This window comes from Camelus ferus, chromosome 8 (assembly GCF_009834535.1).
Source record: "Camelus ferus isolate YT-003-E chromosome 8, BCGSAC_Cfer_1.0, whole genome shotgun sequence".
Lineage (NCBI taxonomy): Eukaryota > Metazoa > Chordata > Mammalia > Artiodactyla > Camelidae > Camelus > Camelus ferus.
The window spans coordinates 56055294-56072667 of NC_045703.1; the positions used below are offsets into that span (position 1 = coordinate 56055294).

The 17374-nt window shown below is 37.2% G+C and overlaps 1 protein-coding gene across 15 annotated transcripts in view; it reads left to right on the forward strand.

Moving 5' to 3' along the window:
* UTRN (utrophin) overlaps window positions 1-17374 on the forward strand; it is a 456315-nt gene that overhangs the window by 307801 nt on the left and 131140 nt on the right. For all 15 annotated transcript variants that reach the window (XM_032485082.1, XM_032485084.1, XM_032485083.1 and 12 more), the window contains one exon: window positions 11895-12051. In XM_032485082.1, the coding sequence (XP_032340973.1) occupies window positions 11895-12051 (157 nt within the window). The remainder of the gene's footprint in view (window positions 1-11894; window positions 12052-17374) is intronic.

Below are 17374 nucleotides of genomic sequence, written 5' to 3' on the forward strand. Positions count from 1 at the left end.
AACTAGTGAAAAACATTCACTGAGGTGCTGGCAAAACCAATGTCTAACAAGCTAAAAGCCATAGAGCTGGCCCGGTAAAGATTATACACGTGGTGCTGGATTTTGAGAGTTTGGGGGATGAGTTCTTCAGGAAGGAGAATTTAACGAAGGCTTGCCTCATAGACAGATCATTCCAAATGGAAAGCTCCAGATGAAAAAAATCTTTGGCCGTTCATAGATGTTATTGACTAAGCCTATCAAGTCACTTTTTTTCCTAACCTGGAAAGAAAGAACTCATAAATTACAGTTGGAATATTATCTGATAAATACTGTTATTTTTTAGAAGATGGGAGAATAAGCTTTGCCAACAGACTTCTGCGTCAAGACAAACCGTATGTTCCAGGAAAATGTGTTATTAATGTGATGTTGAATTAAAATAATTTTTAGCCTCATTCCCCATCTCTGCAGATTCAAGCATTTTTTCAAGCATTTCGTGAGATATTCTAAGTTTAAGGCATTCCTAATCATAAATAAGATATGGTCCTTTCCTCTAGGGCAGAACACAGTTCTGTTCGGGTTAAGATGGGTCCAAAGGAGGAAGTGGTTACTTTCACTTCAGATGCACATCAAAGGCTTCATAAAAGAGATGATTACTAAGTTGAGCCTTGAAGGATGTATAGTTGTCCCCAGATAGACTGGGTGAGGACTGGAGAGGGACATCTAATCAGGAGTCTGGGAACAACAGTGTGTTTTCACTAAACAGTTTAGAAGTTCAGTCTGGCTGAGAATAGAAATTGCTGATGATGTAGCAGGGAAAGATAGTAAGTAGAGAAAAAGATGAAGAGAGAGGTAGGACACAAATCACAAAACGCCTGTGTGCACCATGCTCCATTCCACTGGTGATGCAATCTGAAAGCATTTAGATAACGTGATTAGATTTAAGCTTTGGAAACGTCTCTTCCACACAACTGTGGAAGATGCATTATTAAATGACCAAAATTCTGAAGACAAGGAGAGCTGTTGAGAAAACCTTTCAGATAAATACCCAGGAGTGGAATTGCTGGATTATATGGTAGTTCTATTTTTAATTTTGTGAAGTATGGTTACACTGTTTTCCATAGTGATTGCACCAATTTACATTCCCACCAACAGTGCAGGAGGACTTCTTTTTCTCCACACTCTCACCAATACTTATTTTTGCCTTTATTTTTTAAAAAAAATTTAATGGAGGTACTGCGGATTGAACCCAGGACCTCATGCATGCTAAGCATGTGCTCTACCACTGCCCTATACCCCCACTTCCATTTCTTGTCTTTGTGACTATAGCCATGGACAGGTATGAAGTGATACCTCATTATGGTTTTGATTGCATATCCCTGATGATTAGTGATGTTGAGCATCTTTTCATGTGCCTATTAGCCACCTGTATATCTTCTTTGGAAAAATGCCTATTCAGGTCCTCTGCTCATTTTTTAATCAGATTGTTTGCTTTTATATTGAGTTGTATGAATTCTTTCTGTGTTTTGGATATTAACTCCTTATCAGACATATCACTTTCAAATCTCTTTTCCCATTTAGTAGGTTGCCTTTTCATTTTGTTGATGATTTCTTTCTCTGTGCAAAAGCTTTTCAATTTGATGTGGCCCCATTTGTTTATTTTTGTTTTTGTTGCTTTTGCCTAAAGAGACAAATCCAAAAAAAAATATTGCTAAAACCAATGGAATGTATAGATGCTTTCTCCTAGGAGTTTTATGGTCTCAGGTCTTACATTTAAGTCTTTAATCCATGTTGAGTTTGTTTTTGTATATGGCATGAGAAAATGGTCTAGTTTCATTATTTCACATCTAGCTGTCCAGTTTTCCCAACACCGCTTATTGAAGAGACCATTTCCCCTTTGTATAGTCTTGCCTGTTTTGTTGTAGATTAATTGAGCATATGTGCATGGGTTTATTTCTGGGCTCTCTGTTCTATTCCATTGGTCTGTGTGCCTGTTTTTGTGCCAGTACCATACTATTTTGATTACTGTAGCTTTAGATATTGATCCAAAGAAAATGAAAACACTAATTCGGAATGATACATGCACCCCTTATGTTCATAGTAACATTATTTACAGGAGCCATTATATGGAAATGAGCTACATGTCTATCAACGGTTGAATGGATAAAGAAGATGATATGTATGTGTGTGGTGTGTGTGTGCATATATGTGTGTGCGCGCGCATGTACGCGCAAGCGCACAATGGAATGTTACTTAAAAAAGAATGAAATTTTACCATTTGTGATAACATGGTTGGACCTGGAGGATGTTATATTCACTGTAACAAGACAAATACTGTATATTTTCACTTATAAGTGGAATCTAGAAAATTTTTTTAAATGAACCAAAAAACCAGAAGCAGACTCGTACATACAGAGAACAAATTAGTGGTTACCAGAGGGGAGTAGGGTTGGGGGAAGGAGTAAAATAGGTAAAGGGAATTAAGAGGTACAAACTACTAGGTATAAAATAAATAAGTTACAAGGATGCAATGTACAGAACAGGGAATAAAGCCAATATTTTATAATAACTTTTTATGAGTGTAATCAATAATAATATTGAACTACTATGTTGTCCACCTGAAACTAATAATATTGTAAGTCAGCTATACTTCAGTAATAAATGAACAAACAAACCAACCCTTTCAGTATCTAGGAAGGGGAAGAGAGACTGAATAGATACTTAGTTCACATTGTTGAGGCACTGGTGAGACATCCAGAAACAAGTAACCAGTAGCCACTGGACAGGTATCTCCTTTTCAAAAGAGAGCTGTAGGCCAGATAGATGGTGAGATGGGGGTATCCAGGTAGAGGTGGCAGGTGAGAATTGTGAGTAGGCAAGAGGGGGAAAAATTAGAAGAGGATAGAGCAGAGAATCCAGAAACCGTAACACATGAAGAATAGGTGAAGGAAGGGAGACCAGCAAAGGAACCTGAGAAGTGACTGCTCTTGAGGAGAGAGGAGGACCAGAACAGTGTTGTCAGGAGCCAAGGGCACAGTTAATAGTGTTGGCTGCCTGAAGGAGTGGAGAAGATCAGGGCTGCCAAGTCCAGGAGCAGTTAGAAGGGCTTTGGGGGACTTCTTGCCAGGGCTGTTTTTTGGTTGAGGCAAAAATCTGATTGCAGAAGACTGAGAGTCAGAGCAGGGAGTGCGGAGTGGAGATAGAATTATGTCCATTTTCTCAAGAAATAGAAACCAAGTCTCATTTTCTCAAGTTATCCTGCAATGAAAGGAAGGGAAGAGAGAACATACTGCTGTAACTATATTACTGTACATAACAGTATCATAAGTTTATAACTGGAGGACCACATATCTTTATTAACTTGTCTCTGCTTTCAAATAGATTAAATATGTTTAAAGAAATGAATGTTATATTCTTCACTTTTAAGTTCAAAAATGGGCAAAACAATTATTTTAACATATTCACTATTGGGTATTTATAAAATATATATACTATATATATAAATTTATATGTGGTGATGGATGTTAACTAGACTTATTGAAGTGATCATTTTGCAGTATATATACATCAAATCACTATGTTATACATCTGAAACTAGTATTATATGTCAATTATTTCTCAATTTAAAAAGATAAAATAGTTTATTATTCTTAGTAATGGGCCCTCATATAGGAAGCACACCTTGGAGAGGAGTGGTACAGGATGCACTTAATAGAGTTATATTTTGGAGCTAGACTGCCTGGGTTCCAACACTGGCTTTGTCTCTGGGCAACTCTGTAACTGTGGGAGGTTACTTAGCCGATTTGTACTTCCTCATGTGTAAAAGAGGGATAATAAAGTAACTTCCGGGGCGAGGGTATAGCTCAAGTGGTAGAGTGCATGCTTAGCATACACAAGGTCTTAGGTTCAATCCCCAGTACCTCCTCTAAAAATAAAATAAGTAAGTAAACCTAATTCCCAGTATCTCCTCTAAAAATAAATAGGTAAACCTAATTCCCTCCCCTCTTAAAATAAAATAAAATATAAAAAAAAAATAAAGTAACTTCTTAGAGAGTGATCATGAATAGTTGATATAATTAGCCTATATAAAGTACCTAAACCAGAGGCACATGATAAGCATTCAATAATTGTTTATTATTATTATTATTATTATTATTATTACTCTCATTGAATTACTGTTGTTTGGCACTAATTAGTTCAAAAGACATAGAAATTCTCCCTACCCCATTTTCTTTTTTTTTTTAAACATTTTTTATTGATTTATAATCATTTTACAATGTTGTGTCAAATTCCAGTGTAGAACACAGTTTTTCAGTTAACCCTACCCCATTTTCTTAGTCACTAATATTGGGAATTTCTGAGAAGGTCCCCGACAAGTAGCAGCCTTCTTTCCTGGCTGGATTCTGAGGAAATGCAAAACGAAAAGTATGGGCAAGTAAGAATAACAGCGTCATGTTCGTTACTGACAGAGGCCAGGCTGGAGGAGTAGCTTAGAGAGCCTAACAGGGCTGTTAACCGAACCCCAGAAGGAGGCAGAATTGGGCAACGTGGGAAACCATATGTGGAAGAGTAGGAAAGAACTTAGTCTCTGCAGGTCTGTTCTCAAAAGGGAAAGGTGGGCTGAGCTCAGTGCATCCAGTCACTCCCCAGATTTACAAATCAGATCCCTCACTCCACCTCTACAGGAACAGAGAGAGTGACGAGTGGTCAAGAGGCCAGGGATGTACTTAGTGTGAAAATCCCTTCCCAGGGAGTTGGAGGGGGAATTGTTCTCATTAACAAAAATGCAGAGTAACCTACCCCCCAGCCACCTGCCCCCTTCTGTCCGTGCTGAACATGATACCTGCTAAGCACACTGTGAACTTCTGCTCCTCCGTTCTTTCCTCTCATGCCTCTAAAGTACAGCCTACCCTTGCCCTAGCTTCCATTGTGGACAAATTGTCTTGTGTCTTTAATATTTCTGTGAGCTCTCCCACCACTTTCCTCTATAATTGAAAGTTGGCTGTCCCCTTAATTGCCTGTTTTACTAAAAACACTCTTTAATAGAATTCACTTTGCCCATTTTCCTCACCTGGCAGTCAGCGGAAATATTCTGAATGTTTAACAACCACACAATTAGAATGCCAGCCATAAACTCCCAGTAGGGCGCCAGCAGACACTGGCTGCACAGGAGCCCTGCACCCGGGGATAAGAAGGACAGTTGGCAGCCTCTTTGCTATTTCTTAAGCATTGCTTCTACATCTCTCAACAGTGTCTCCTTAGAAGTGAATAAATCCATTATTCTACCCTCTCACCATCTTATTCCTGCTTCCCCCTGATCCGTGGGACACTCTTCTACTTTACTCACTGATTTTGAGCATCTGACTTCCTTTTCATTCTCCATCTTTTCCTTAGGTATCATCCTTGGTGTTATCTGTATTGATAACGTTTTATAGTTTGACTTCTCGGTTTCTTTTTACTTTATCTATAAATGCTTTTATCTCTGCTTTGTTTCTAAGCCCCATTGATCTGGCCATGCCTGAGACTCAGTTAACATCCCGTGTTATCTTGGCATCCCTGCAAGAGACCAAAGGCAAATTGTTTTCAGAGCACGCATTTTATTTTACTGTACCCCACCTGGCCATGCACGTCTGAACGCCATTGGTTTTGCCATGTTAGTTAGAGAAGAGCCCTCTGCTGCAGAGTATCAGAATTGTTCAGAACATCATCAGTAAAACAAGTCTCCTTCACATTAAATTTACAGATTTTATGAAGAGGACCATCTTTATACTATCCTCTAACTTTAAAGTTTTACTCTGTATATATAATTTATCTGCAATATTCCAACTAGCTTGTTTAAAAATGTACATTCACTAATATTTTCAGCTGTGGAATTCCTAGCTTTCTTTTTATTTTTCCTTCTTCTTCTCAAACCTACCCATCCTTCTCCTAATCTTTAGTTACTTAAACCCTTCCTCTTCTCAGACTTAATCAGCCTCTTCTACCCAGCATAGATTTCATAAGCCATTTCAGTACTGTGAGGACCTTAAATTTCCTCACCGTCTTGAACTTCCTGTCTGCTTTTCCAATCTCTGATCCTTTGATGACCACACTTCATCTCCTGCTCTAAATTCCAGGCTTCCTGGTGTTGCACTAGACATAGAAAATGATAACATATCTTCTGCTATGATCCAACAGTTTCTACTTAGAATTGGTGTTGTGATTCTGCATGATTTTCTTTCATATTCATATTCTATCATTTTCTATTCAGATTCCTAACTTTTGAAGGTTTCCATTCCTCTTTAGCTTCCAAAACCTCTCCCAGATCTCTCTGTCTGCATGCAGACTTGCTTCATTCTTTTCTGAGAATAAGGCCATCAGGTAGATGTCTCTGCTGTGCATTCTGTATTTCAAATTGTGCTAAAGTCAATATTGTCATGGCAGGGAGCATTTCCTGCAAATTATTGTCATTTTTAGGAAAGAGAATATCTGCCAAAGATCATAGTGTCAGGTAACATTTACTGAACGTTCCATGTGCCTACACTAAATACTTGCCATTACCTTCTGTGGCCTTGGTGTGGTCATTGGAGCTATAATGACATGTGGCTCAACACCTTGGGTTAATATTTTAAATATTATTTTGCAGTATTTTCAAGTAACTTTGATTAGACTTTTTAAATACTGGAATCTAGCATGCCAGTTATTCTTTTGCAATCAAAGCACAGTACATACAAGTATATATTCTACTTAGATCGATGGAAGAGAAGATAGCTAGTGATTTGAAACGAGCTAGAAGGTAGGCTCTCAGGAACTTTGACAATGTTTTTACTTCCTGGGAACATGTGAATTGGAAATATACTAATAAATTCAGTAATGTGAATGCCATGGCTTAAACTTTTATGTTAAATTTATATAATTTAGGGTTATGTTAATTAAATATCCACTTATCAGCTTAATAATGTTTAATATAGATTCTTATTACCATATAGTTTCAAAGGCCAGTGAACTTGTCAAATCTAATGAAAACAGAGTTCAAAGATAAAATTCTATCTTCTCTTTCTTTTACGAGCCTCTTAAAGATTCAGAGCACCTTTTAAAAGGCCCTTAGAGAAGATTAATGTTTAACATCATCATTACATCTAATGCTATCACACTTTTACAATGTCATTGATACCTCTTTTAACCTGAGTTAGTTGATTTTGCTAACCATATGTAAAACTACTAAAATTTTCTTTTCTCCAGTCTCTTAGAGGAAGATTTTGTGGGTCTCCTTCCCCCCCCAGCTCAGTGCTTTTTGATAGAACTTTCTGCAATGATGGAAATGTTCTATATCTGCACTGTTCAGTATATTGGCCACTGACCATAAGTAGCATGTTGAACAGTTGAACTACGACTAGTGCAACTGATGACTTGAATGTGATATTTTACTTATTTTAGTGAACTTAAAATTTAAATTGAAATAGCCACATGTTGCCGGTGGCTATACTACTGGAAGCACAGCTTTGGTGTGCTTTTCAGAACAGACTGAATTCTGAGGACTCCACTTTGTTTTCCTCCTAGTCAGTCTTAATACCCTTGTCTGGGAGCAGGAATAATCCCCTTTTAATGTTACTGGTTATTCTTGTACTAATAAAGGTATTTTCTTTCATTGTAACTCAATTTATAATCTATGGGTTTTATCATAAACTAAAAAGAAGTTTATTTATAGTAAGAATGCCAAAGTGGATATTTAATTCTGTGCATTCCTTACACAATAGGGGATAGTATATCTTTGCTCCTCTTAATCTGAGTCATCAAATTCTTTGGCAGACCTACCACTTTCCAAATGTAATCTTTACTTGTCTACAAATATAGCTGTCTGTTCTCTTAAATGCTGCCCATGGTGAAAGCAATGTAGTGGGAAGAGTTTAGGATTTAGTGTGGATTCCAAGTTTTCACCCTGGCTTCCTGAGCACGTTTGTTCCTTCTCTGAGCTGTAGTTACCCCACAGAGTTGTGAGATTTCTTATCTCAGAGTATATTGGGTTTCCTTGTCTTTCTCCTTACTTGAACCTAGAACCTTCTATTTCTGAAACAGTGTAGTGCCTGATATCAGAGTGAGTGTTCCATTAATATTTGTTTATATTGAAAAAGTGACAAACTATGTTTTATTTCAATAAATGCCCCCTCCTTACACTGTTTGCTCCCCCCCCCCCTTTTTTTTTGTATCTGTACATTGGGAGCCGGAATAAAAAACTTTCTGGAAGAAACATTGAAAGGAAGAAGCCTTTGGTGATTTAAAACAGATATTAATACATAGTTTTCTCCGTAGTTCTTTTTCTATTACATTTAAATGATGAGGTGCCATTTTTATGGGTGTTTACTATCTAACAGGTTTTCATATTTTATTTTTTTAAGTAACTGGTTACTTTAGAATGTTTAGAGAATTGTAAAATGGATGACTCAGCCTAAAAAGAAGTAACTTGTGTAAAGCATTTTCTGTAGCAGACATCACCCCAGGCTGATAATGCAGTCAATGAAAGTAACTTCTGCTTTGCACATGTTAGGTACCCAGAGAAGGAACTGAAATAGGTGAGAGGATAGTAAGTCAATTATCCAAAATGTGAGTGCCGACAGCTGTGTGTTAGATAAAGAAATGTTTTACGTGAAGATTCTGAAAACATGATTGATGACTAGGTTGTCTGTAGTCTTGGGGACTGGATTAAGGGGAGTGTAAACTTCAGAATGTTTAAAGTAAAACTGAAAAAGTACAACCACACCGAACACAAATGTAAGGTTTCTTTTTGCAAAGCATTCAACCCACTGCCCAAGAAAAGGCTTTCATCTTGAAAGATGAAAGAGTTAAATTGGAGCTAGGACACTGAAGGCTACTACGGAAGCATGCATTTATTTGGGCATATGGTAGTAATCCACTAAACACATATTTATAATCTATTGGAGAATAACCAGAACAGATTTTTCCAGGCAAAGATTCTGCCAGATCAGCTTGCTTTTTACTATGGAAAAAGAAAGATGAAGAGAAGCACATAGATCAATGTTATCTTTTTAATTTCAAAGTCACTTCAGTATTTCTCTTTTAAAAAGTATTTTGTTTCACCCTTAGAAATAGTTCTTCAGGTGCTGGGTGTCACAGATTTCAGTGAGCGATTTCATTATTTCTGTGCAGTCAAAAAGTTAATTGCATTTAAAGTCATTTGCATGGTCCTCAGTACATTGAGTACAATGAGTTTGTAACTGGATTTCAAAGGAATGTAATGTCTGGTTTAATTATTGATTAAAGTATTAAACTATAGACATTGAAGATGCAGGATCAAATAATCTAAAATTAGAGGTCAGGATGTGTGCATAGGTGTTTTGCACACAAAGGCACTTAAGCACTTCTTAATTGACTAAGGACTTCTGATTTCTAGCTGTCATTTTCTTTTCTTTTTTGTTTTTGGATTTTAAAATACTGGAAAGAAATTGTAACAACTCAGTCAAATATGCTTAGGGCAAAATAGTTTGTAATTGGCAAGGAATAATTTTTAGTTAATACAATTGAAATTATTCAGTTCTGTTCTGTGCCAAGTAAAATTATTGTTTATCAAGGATAAGTAATTACGTATTGGTCTAAAATTAATCAATATGAACACAGAAAAGCTGGCCCTCAAACAGAATCGGGATCTCGTTAAAGCACAAGTTTGCAAAGTGAGGCCAGTCATAGCACTTGTAAAATGAACAGAAAAGATTGCAAATGCAGGAGAATACAATAAAATTTTTAATCATACAATTCTCAAAGAATTACAAGATAGTTATTTCTGTATTTATAAATTTTTAAGTTTTTATACCTACCTTTTAAAATAAGAAATAGAATTTTAAAGTTTGAATAGTTTGTTTTATATCAGTCAACTGACAATGGAACTGTGAATAGACTGCAGGATAGTTGGCCTTCTGTATGTGACTGAGTGGAGGTTCATGGTGTTTTAGAGAGATGCAGAACTTTCTTTTTTTTTTTTTTTTTTTTTAAAGCCAAGAATATTGGCTGATAGACCATGGTCATTATTTTATGAATAGAGATGAACTAGAGATCAGAGATATATAGTGGTTCTTCTAAAAATATTATGAACTGTAAATAAAGACTTATGATATTGTTGAATATCTACTGCTGGGGGTACCACCTAATGTGAGAAATGGGGGAATATTGGTTTGAATTAATTATAGCAGAGCTGTTAGCTTTGAGACAGAGGCTCAAGTAGATCAGATGTCCAAATTACTGATGGGTCTGAGAGACAGCGGTGGCTGTGCTTGGCTGATTTGTTTCATATCACTCAATAAAGGAGCAGTTTTGTGGAAGTGGGGATCGTACGCCAAAGTTAAGGTGAAAGTTGTATGAGAGGATGTGAAACACGCTCAACAGAGGTCTCTTATACCTGGGGTTGCCCCAAATGAGTCATCTTTTGCTATCATAAATCTTTAATCTTTGGAAGCTGTTGTGTAACAGGCTTATGTCTGTCTCCACCAGCCTTGCCCTTCTCATTCTGAAAGGTCATGGACAATTAAGAAAATTCCATTTCATCCAGTTTAGCATGTGGGTCTACACTCATGGTCTGTCCACTGGGGTGATGCAAGATGGAAACACTGATTCCTTAAGTCTCTGGAGTTGTTGCCAACTGATCCATCTTTTCAGATCCAATTCACGTGGTGTGGGCTTGAGGCTGGATAAGTGTGCTTTCTCCAAAGCTCTAACGGGAACCACTAGCATATGTGTCTTCTATTTACATTTTTTTTCCCCACTCTTTTTTTTTTCATTGAAGTATAGTCAGTTTACACTATTGTGTCAATTTCTGGTGTACACTTCAGTCATACATGGATATACATATACTCGTTTTCATATTCTTTTTCGCTGTAAGCTACTACAAGATACTGAATACAGTTCCCTGTGCTGTACAGTATAAGCTTGTCTATTTATTTTATATATACCAGTCAGTATCTGCAAATCTTGAACTCCCAATTTATCCCTTATTTACACTTCTATTCTCAAAGGCTTTTACTGTTATTGAAGCCTTCATCACATAAAAAAAAAAATGTATTTCCTAAACGTCATTCCCTGATCATGAAGTTCATAATTTAAGAATCTGAAGGTACTTTTCTGTGCTAAAATCAGAAATTATTATTGAAAACACAGACCTCATCTTTGAATCAAAGTATAAAGTACTGCATTCAGTGATTTTTGCCCAGTTGTTTCCTATTCACAATGGACATTTGTCACTGGACATCAGTCAGCTATAACCCAAATAGTGTTCTAGCTGAGCAATGCTTTATAGGTTTTCAACTTTTTTGAGGTAAGTGTTGGTCTGCTTTCAGTAATTTATTTGAGTGCAAGAGAAATCAAGACATCAGTAATTTTTTTCCTAAAAAGTTGGCTTTTTTAGAAAGAAAAATAATATGAGCCTGTTGCAAATACTCAATTACTACAAAAGCACATTAAAATTGTTTATTGTATTCTCAGTAGTAACCACATATGGTATGTATCTTTCAAAACATTTTACACACAGATAATTTCTTTCTTCTCTCTTTCCCTCTTTTCGTCTATAGTGATGAAATGAGAAACAAAATTACATTTGAATGTATATATTACTATGCATAAACTGCTAAAACTTGCTTAATTTTACATCATACTGTGGACATTCCTCTTGAAAGCCTCATATTGATACCTTTGTGGTGTGGAGGTATATGTTTTTACTGTTAACAGATATTACCAACATATCCTTGGAATATTCTAGCTTATTCAGAAGAATTGTCTCTTACAGGAAATATGTATCTTTTTAACCAAGTGTTAGCCTCTTTCTTAGACGTGAACATTAGTTGGACATACAAGATTATTAGACTAACGGAAGGTAAAAAAAAAAAAATTGGATGCATTTCAAATGTCTAAATGTGGTCAGCGTTATCTCTCAACAGGGCCCATTTGGAGGCCAGTGCTGAGAAGTGGAACAGGTTGCTGACATCTTTAGAAGAACTGATCAAATGGCTGAATATGAAAGATGAAGAGCTTAAAAAACAAATGCCTATTGGAGGGGACGTCCCAGCCTTACAGCTCCAACACGATCATTGTAAAGTAAGTTGACCGCAGATGGTGGATGCCTTTTCTTTATTCATTTTGATTTTGGTGACGTGAATACTTGAAATAAAATACATATGTGAGTGGAATCGATTATGACAGTTTTTTCTTTCCCTCTGCTTTTAATTCTCAGTATTTAGGCATGTTATTTAAATTGCATGCATTCCTCCCATTTGTTTCAAATTAAATTTTCTCTTTATATTTAACTAAAGCTTTTTAAAGCATTGCAGGTATATAAAGCATAATATTGCTTTTAGCTGATCATGAAATTAATCTATTTCTAATAGATTTTAAAATGTTAATATATTATATTGGAAAAAACTTTTATTGTAAGTTAACCTTAAATTCAGAAGTTATTAGAGTCATAAAGAATTACAAACTATCTTGTTTTTGTTAAGTGAAAGTGAGAAAAATGACTTGTATTAGTAAGAAAATAGAATACATTTAAGTCTTAAAGTGAATGAAGACCATTGTTTTTAACCGTCATATAGTTTTTTTGGTCTGAACTTAGGCCATTTGTTTGTTATATTTTTATTCTGTTCAAATCTCTGTCTCTATGCAAATTTGTACTCTCACTCTGAAAAGTAGATATACTGAATGTTAATTCTTATACCCTTGTATTATTTTAATTCTTTGCCTCATAAACTTTCCATTCATTTATTTAATATCTTTTCATACCCATTTTCTCATATATCACACATAAGCTTGTTTTGTTATACTTTTTTATTCTTCACCTGCAATGCAAGTTCTTACTCTAAATCTGTATATTTTAATGTGATGTTAGAATTCAATTCCCATTTAAAAACCAGCAGACAGTAACACATGCTGTGTCTAAAGGAAGGTGTCGTCTATGTGATAAGTTGCTTCAATTCAAAATGATAAGACCCTGAAATTTACTTCATTTTGAAGTCTTGTGACCAGGTTATTCAAGTTACCATTTGGGTAAATTTTCTCTTTCTATTTGAATAGAGGAATAGCTCTAAGATTAAAAAAAAAAGTGGGGGGAGATATTCTTGGTATATATAATGTGCAAAAAAAATGATAAAAGATTTAAAATTACTGAGTTAAGAAAGTCACATTTCTCCTCCCTTTTTTTAGCTTTCCCTTTCTGAGGATTCAGGTAGTAGTGACGAGATAGAATAATACAAAGCTCTTCTAACAGAAGTGCTTTGTTAAGGAATAAAATGTGCTTGTGACCGTGTGCTACCATTTTGATGAAAACTGAAATCCTGAGCTGTGAAATGATTTCCTACTTCTGGCCGTAACAAGTAGAGTGCGCGTCAGCATTTCTACTGTGTGCTGCCATGTTCTAACCCCTCCCCTCCCTGAGGTTGCCCCATTTTAGGTTGTGTTTCACTCTGTCTTAGGGTGCAGTTGCTCTGCTTCAACCTTTTGGACTCAGGCATTTAGATGATAAAGATATCATTGATAATGATGCTGATGATAATAGCAGCTCATTCATTCAGCAAGTATTTGAGTGTGGAATATGCACCATGGACTATTCTAGGCACTAGTGAATCAACAAATGAACCTAACGAAGTTCTTGCCTGGTTCTGAGTAGTGGTACAGACACTAGACCAATAAGCAGTAAATATATATCATATGTCCCATGATAGTAAGTGGCATGAAAAAAAGGAAAGCAAGGTCAAGGAGAGAGAGAGAGGAATGGGACAGTATAGGCAGCAGGGGTGCTGTTCTATGTGGAGAAGGTTAGGGAAGAGCCACAAGTTGGATGACTCTAACAGAGACCTGAAGTAAGTGTGGCAACAAGTAATGCTGGCCATCGGGGATAGAAATCTTAGGCAAAGGGAAACAGAAAGACATGGGCCAGAGAGGCTGCAATATTCTGGATGTATCTGGGGACTAGCATGGACACTAGTATGGTTGAAGCAGTTTATCCAAATAGAAAGGTAAAAGTTGAAGTTCAGGGATGAATGGGAAGGGTTCAGATTACAAAGGTCCTTGAAAGACCTCTGTAAGGGCTTTGGCTTTTGCTCTGAGTAAGATGGGAAGCCATGGAAAGGTTGGATAATTATAGTGCTGTGATCTGACTTACATAGTCATTATTGGTTAAATTATGAAGAATACAATGTAGAGAAGTTCTGTCAGGAACGTATTTCAGTGATCCAGGCTGGGGGATAGTAATGACTTGGGCAAGGTTACCACAGTGAGGATAGTAAGAAGTAATTGGTTCCTGAATATATTGGGAAATAACAGCAGGATTTGCTTATGGACTAGCTATGTGGGCTATGAGGGGAAGAAGGGAGTCATAGTAGAAGTCAAAGGTTTTTGCACAAAGCAAATGGAAGAATGGAAGTATCATTCAGAGAGACGTGGAAAACTGCTGGGTGAGCAGACTGGGGAGGAGATTTAAGAGTTTGTTTTCTGGTATTTTAAGCTTAAGATGGTTATTAGGCAGTTTGCTATACCTGTCTGATGTTGAGGGAAAGGTCAGGGCTAGGTCAAAATTATCAGCATATATAATAGCCATGGGATTGGATGAGATGGTCTAGGGAGTCAGGAATTCCAAGGTGTGAGCCCCGACTCACTCTGCCTTCAGAGGCTGGGTAGGTGAGGAGACTGAGAAGGCAGAGCCAGAGGGCAGAAGAACCAAGAGAGGACAGAGTCGAGGATACCAAAGAAGAAAGTGTTTCGTGAAGGAAGATGTAGTCACAAGGGTCAGATATTGCTGTGAGGCAGAATAAGATGAGCACAGAAAACTGACCATCTAATGATGGTCTTGCTGACCCTGACAAGAGTGACCTCAGTGGCATGGTGAAGTTGGAAACCTGATTAGAGTAGATTCAAGAAAGCATGTGATCAGAAGAAGCATAGAGAACTCTGTCAAGGATTTTTACAATGAAGGAAGCAAAGAAATGAGAAGTAGCTGGAGAGAGAATGTGGGATCAATTATTGGTTTTATAAAGATGAAGAATAATGCAACATGTTTCTACGCTGATGGGAATGATGGTGTAAAGCGGGGAGGGTCAGTGATAGAGAAGAGAGGGTACGACGTAAGAACAGTGATGGGGTAGGACCCACCCCAGTGCACAAGTGGAACGTTTGTGTTAGGTAGGAGGGCAAATAGCTCATCCTTTTTAACAGGAAGAAATGTGGATTATATGGGTATGGTTGAAGGTAGACTGGTAGAAAGTGGGTGTGAAGAACAGCCACTGTGAATGTTTTCTGCCATCCATGTTTAGTTGCTCCAGTGAAGGTGAGGAGTTCATTGGAGAGTTGCATCAGGGCAAGCAAATGTGGTGGAGGAAGAGAGGGGCAGGAGAGTTGTAGAAGTACAGGAGAGTTGTATAACAATTGCATAAGGGATTGAAGCTGCCTAAGGAAAGATGTGAGGCTATGGGAGAGATGAGGGATAGTAAAATGATGTTGGAAGTCAGTTCTTCTGTGGGGCTGTGGGGGCATGTTCAAATCGTGGAACTGTGGGGGCATGTTCTATAACGAAAGCAGGTGGTGGGCAGCAATGGAATGCTAAAATGGAATTTATGGAGGGGTGCATTTACTGTTTATGGCAGTATCCAGTGTCTTCTTGTGAAAATGAGCTGTGCAAGTTGAGTAGAGAGCAAGGCCTTAGAGGAGAGCAGGTCGAGTTGCTGAGAGGTTGGGGTAGTGGGAGGGTCGTCTACGTGGGTAATAAAATCCCCACCACCAGGAAAGAGCCAGATGTCAAAATGATGACTAAAGAAGGAAGGGTAATGAAGATACAATCTGGGATTCTGATGTAAAGATGATGTTTTCATGTTCCTTTAATCCTTCCAGTCTTAAAACTACTCAAAATCTGCTTGGTTAGGGATAAGGGAGAGGAATAGTGTAAGGGGGATACAGATTACCCCTTCTTTCTAGAATTCTTGGTGCCTGGTTCTAGAATTTTCTCAGGCTACTGTCACTTCTTTATCACAGTTGCCATCACTTAGCACATTGTGCATGATCCAGACTACTGCTGAGGGGTTTTTCTTATGATTAAGTGAAGAGTTTCCATTTAACAGTCTGTGTTTCTTTAACTTTCTGAGTTGTGTACTAGACGGTGTATATGAATAGCCCAGATGGAGTTTCTGAGTATGTGTTATCTCATTGTTATATTCTCACTGGAAATAGTCCTTGGTAGCAGTTCATGTTGATTCTAGATTCTAGAATGTATTTTTTATGGTCTGTCATAGTCTGCCTTCCAATTTATCAGTGATCCAAAACTATAGGCTTTCTTAATGTTTTGTATTATTAATGTTTCGATGAAAGCTTCACATTTAACTTTGAGAATTAATTAGGAGAAATAAATTATGGAATAGATTTTAGAGTCAAGTTTGTAGAGATGTGTATTAGTTTGCTAGGTCCACCAGAGGAAAACCCACATATAGGTGGTTTAAACAACAGAAGTTCATTTTCTTATAGCTCTGAAGGCTAGAAGTTGGAAATCAAGATGCCAGTAGGGTTGGTTTCTTCTGAGGCCTCTCTCCTTGACTTGTAGATGGCGGTCTTCTCCCTGTGTCTTCACATGGTGTGTTCTCTGTAGGTATTTGTGTCTTAAAACTGCTCAAAGTGTCTTCTCTTATAAGGACACCCACCCTAAGGAATGACTTCATTTTAACTTAATTACCTCTTTAAAAATCCTATCTCCAAATACAGTCCAATTCTGTCAAAAGTAACCTTCTTTCCCAACTGCCAAGAGTAGTGTTTCTAATTGCTATAAGTTCTTACAATGAGGGTGAATCACTATCCGTTACTACAATTCGGGCAATATTTAAAGATGTGACACCTACCCGTAATTGTTTACCTTTCTTACTGAACTTCTCCAGCTATAGACATTGGATAGTCGGCGATAGACCCTCCGCCTTGCCAATGTTCTAATTTAGCCTTAATCTTTTCTTAAAATCAGAATCCATTTCAGGGTACATGTGGCTGCTTTATTTTTCAGGCAGAATTTTTCTTTCCTGTGTCCTTGGAGATGTTTTTCCCTGGCCTTCAGATTTTTTTTTTTTTTGGTCAGGGGAAATCTTTATTTTGTGTATGTGTATGTGCTATTAGAATTTTATTAATTAAAATTATCAGTGACTAGAACTGAAAGGGCCCCAGAAATAATTTAGTCCAATCCCCTTATTAATCGTGGAGGAAAATGAGAGGTACGTGGTTTAATATCTGAGTTTTCCTTCCTCCTTCCCTCACTTCCAGCAAATACTTATCATTTACTAAGTGTGCGTCTGGCAGTGTCTAAGATACCAGCAACACACTGGTACAGAAAACAGACACAGCACCTATCTGCGTGGAGCCTACAGACAGGGAGAGCCTACGTTTGTCCTCCTCAAACTTA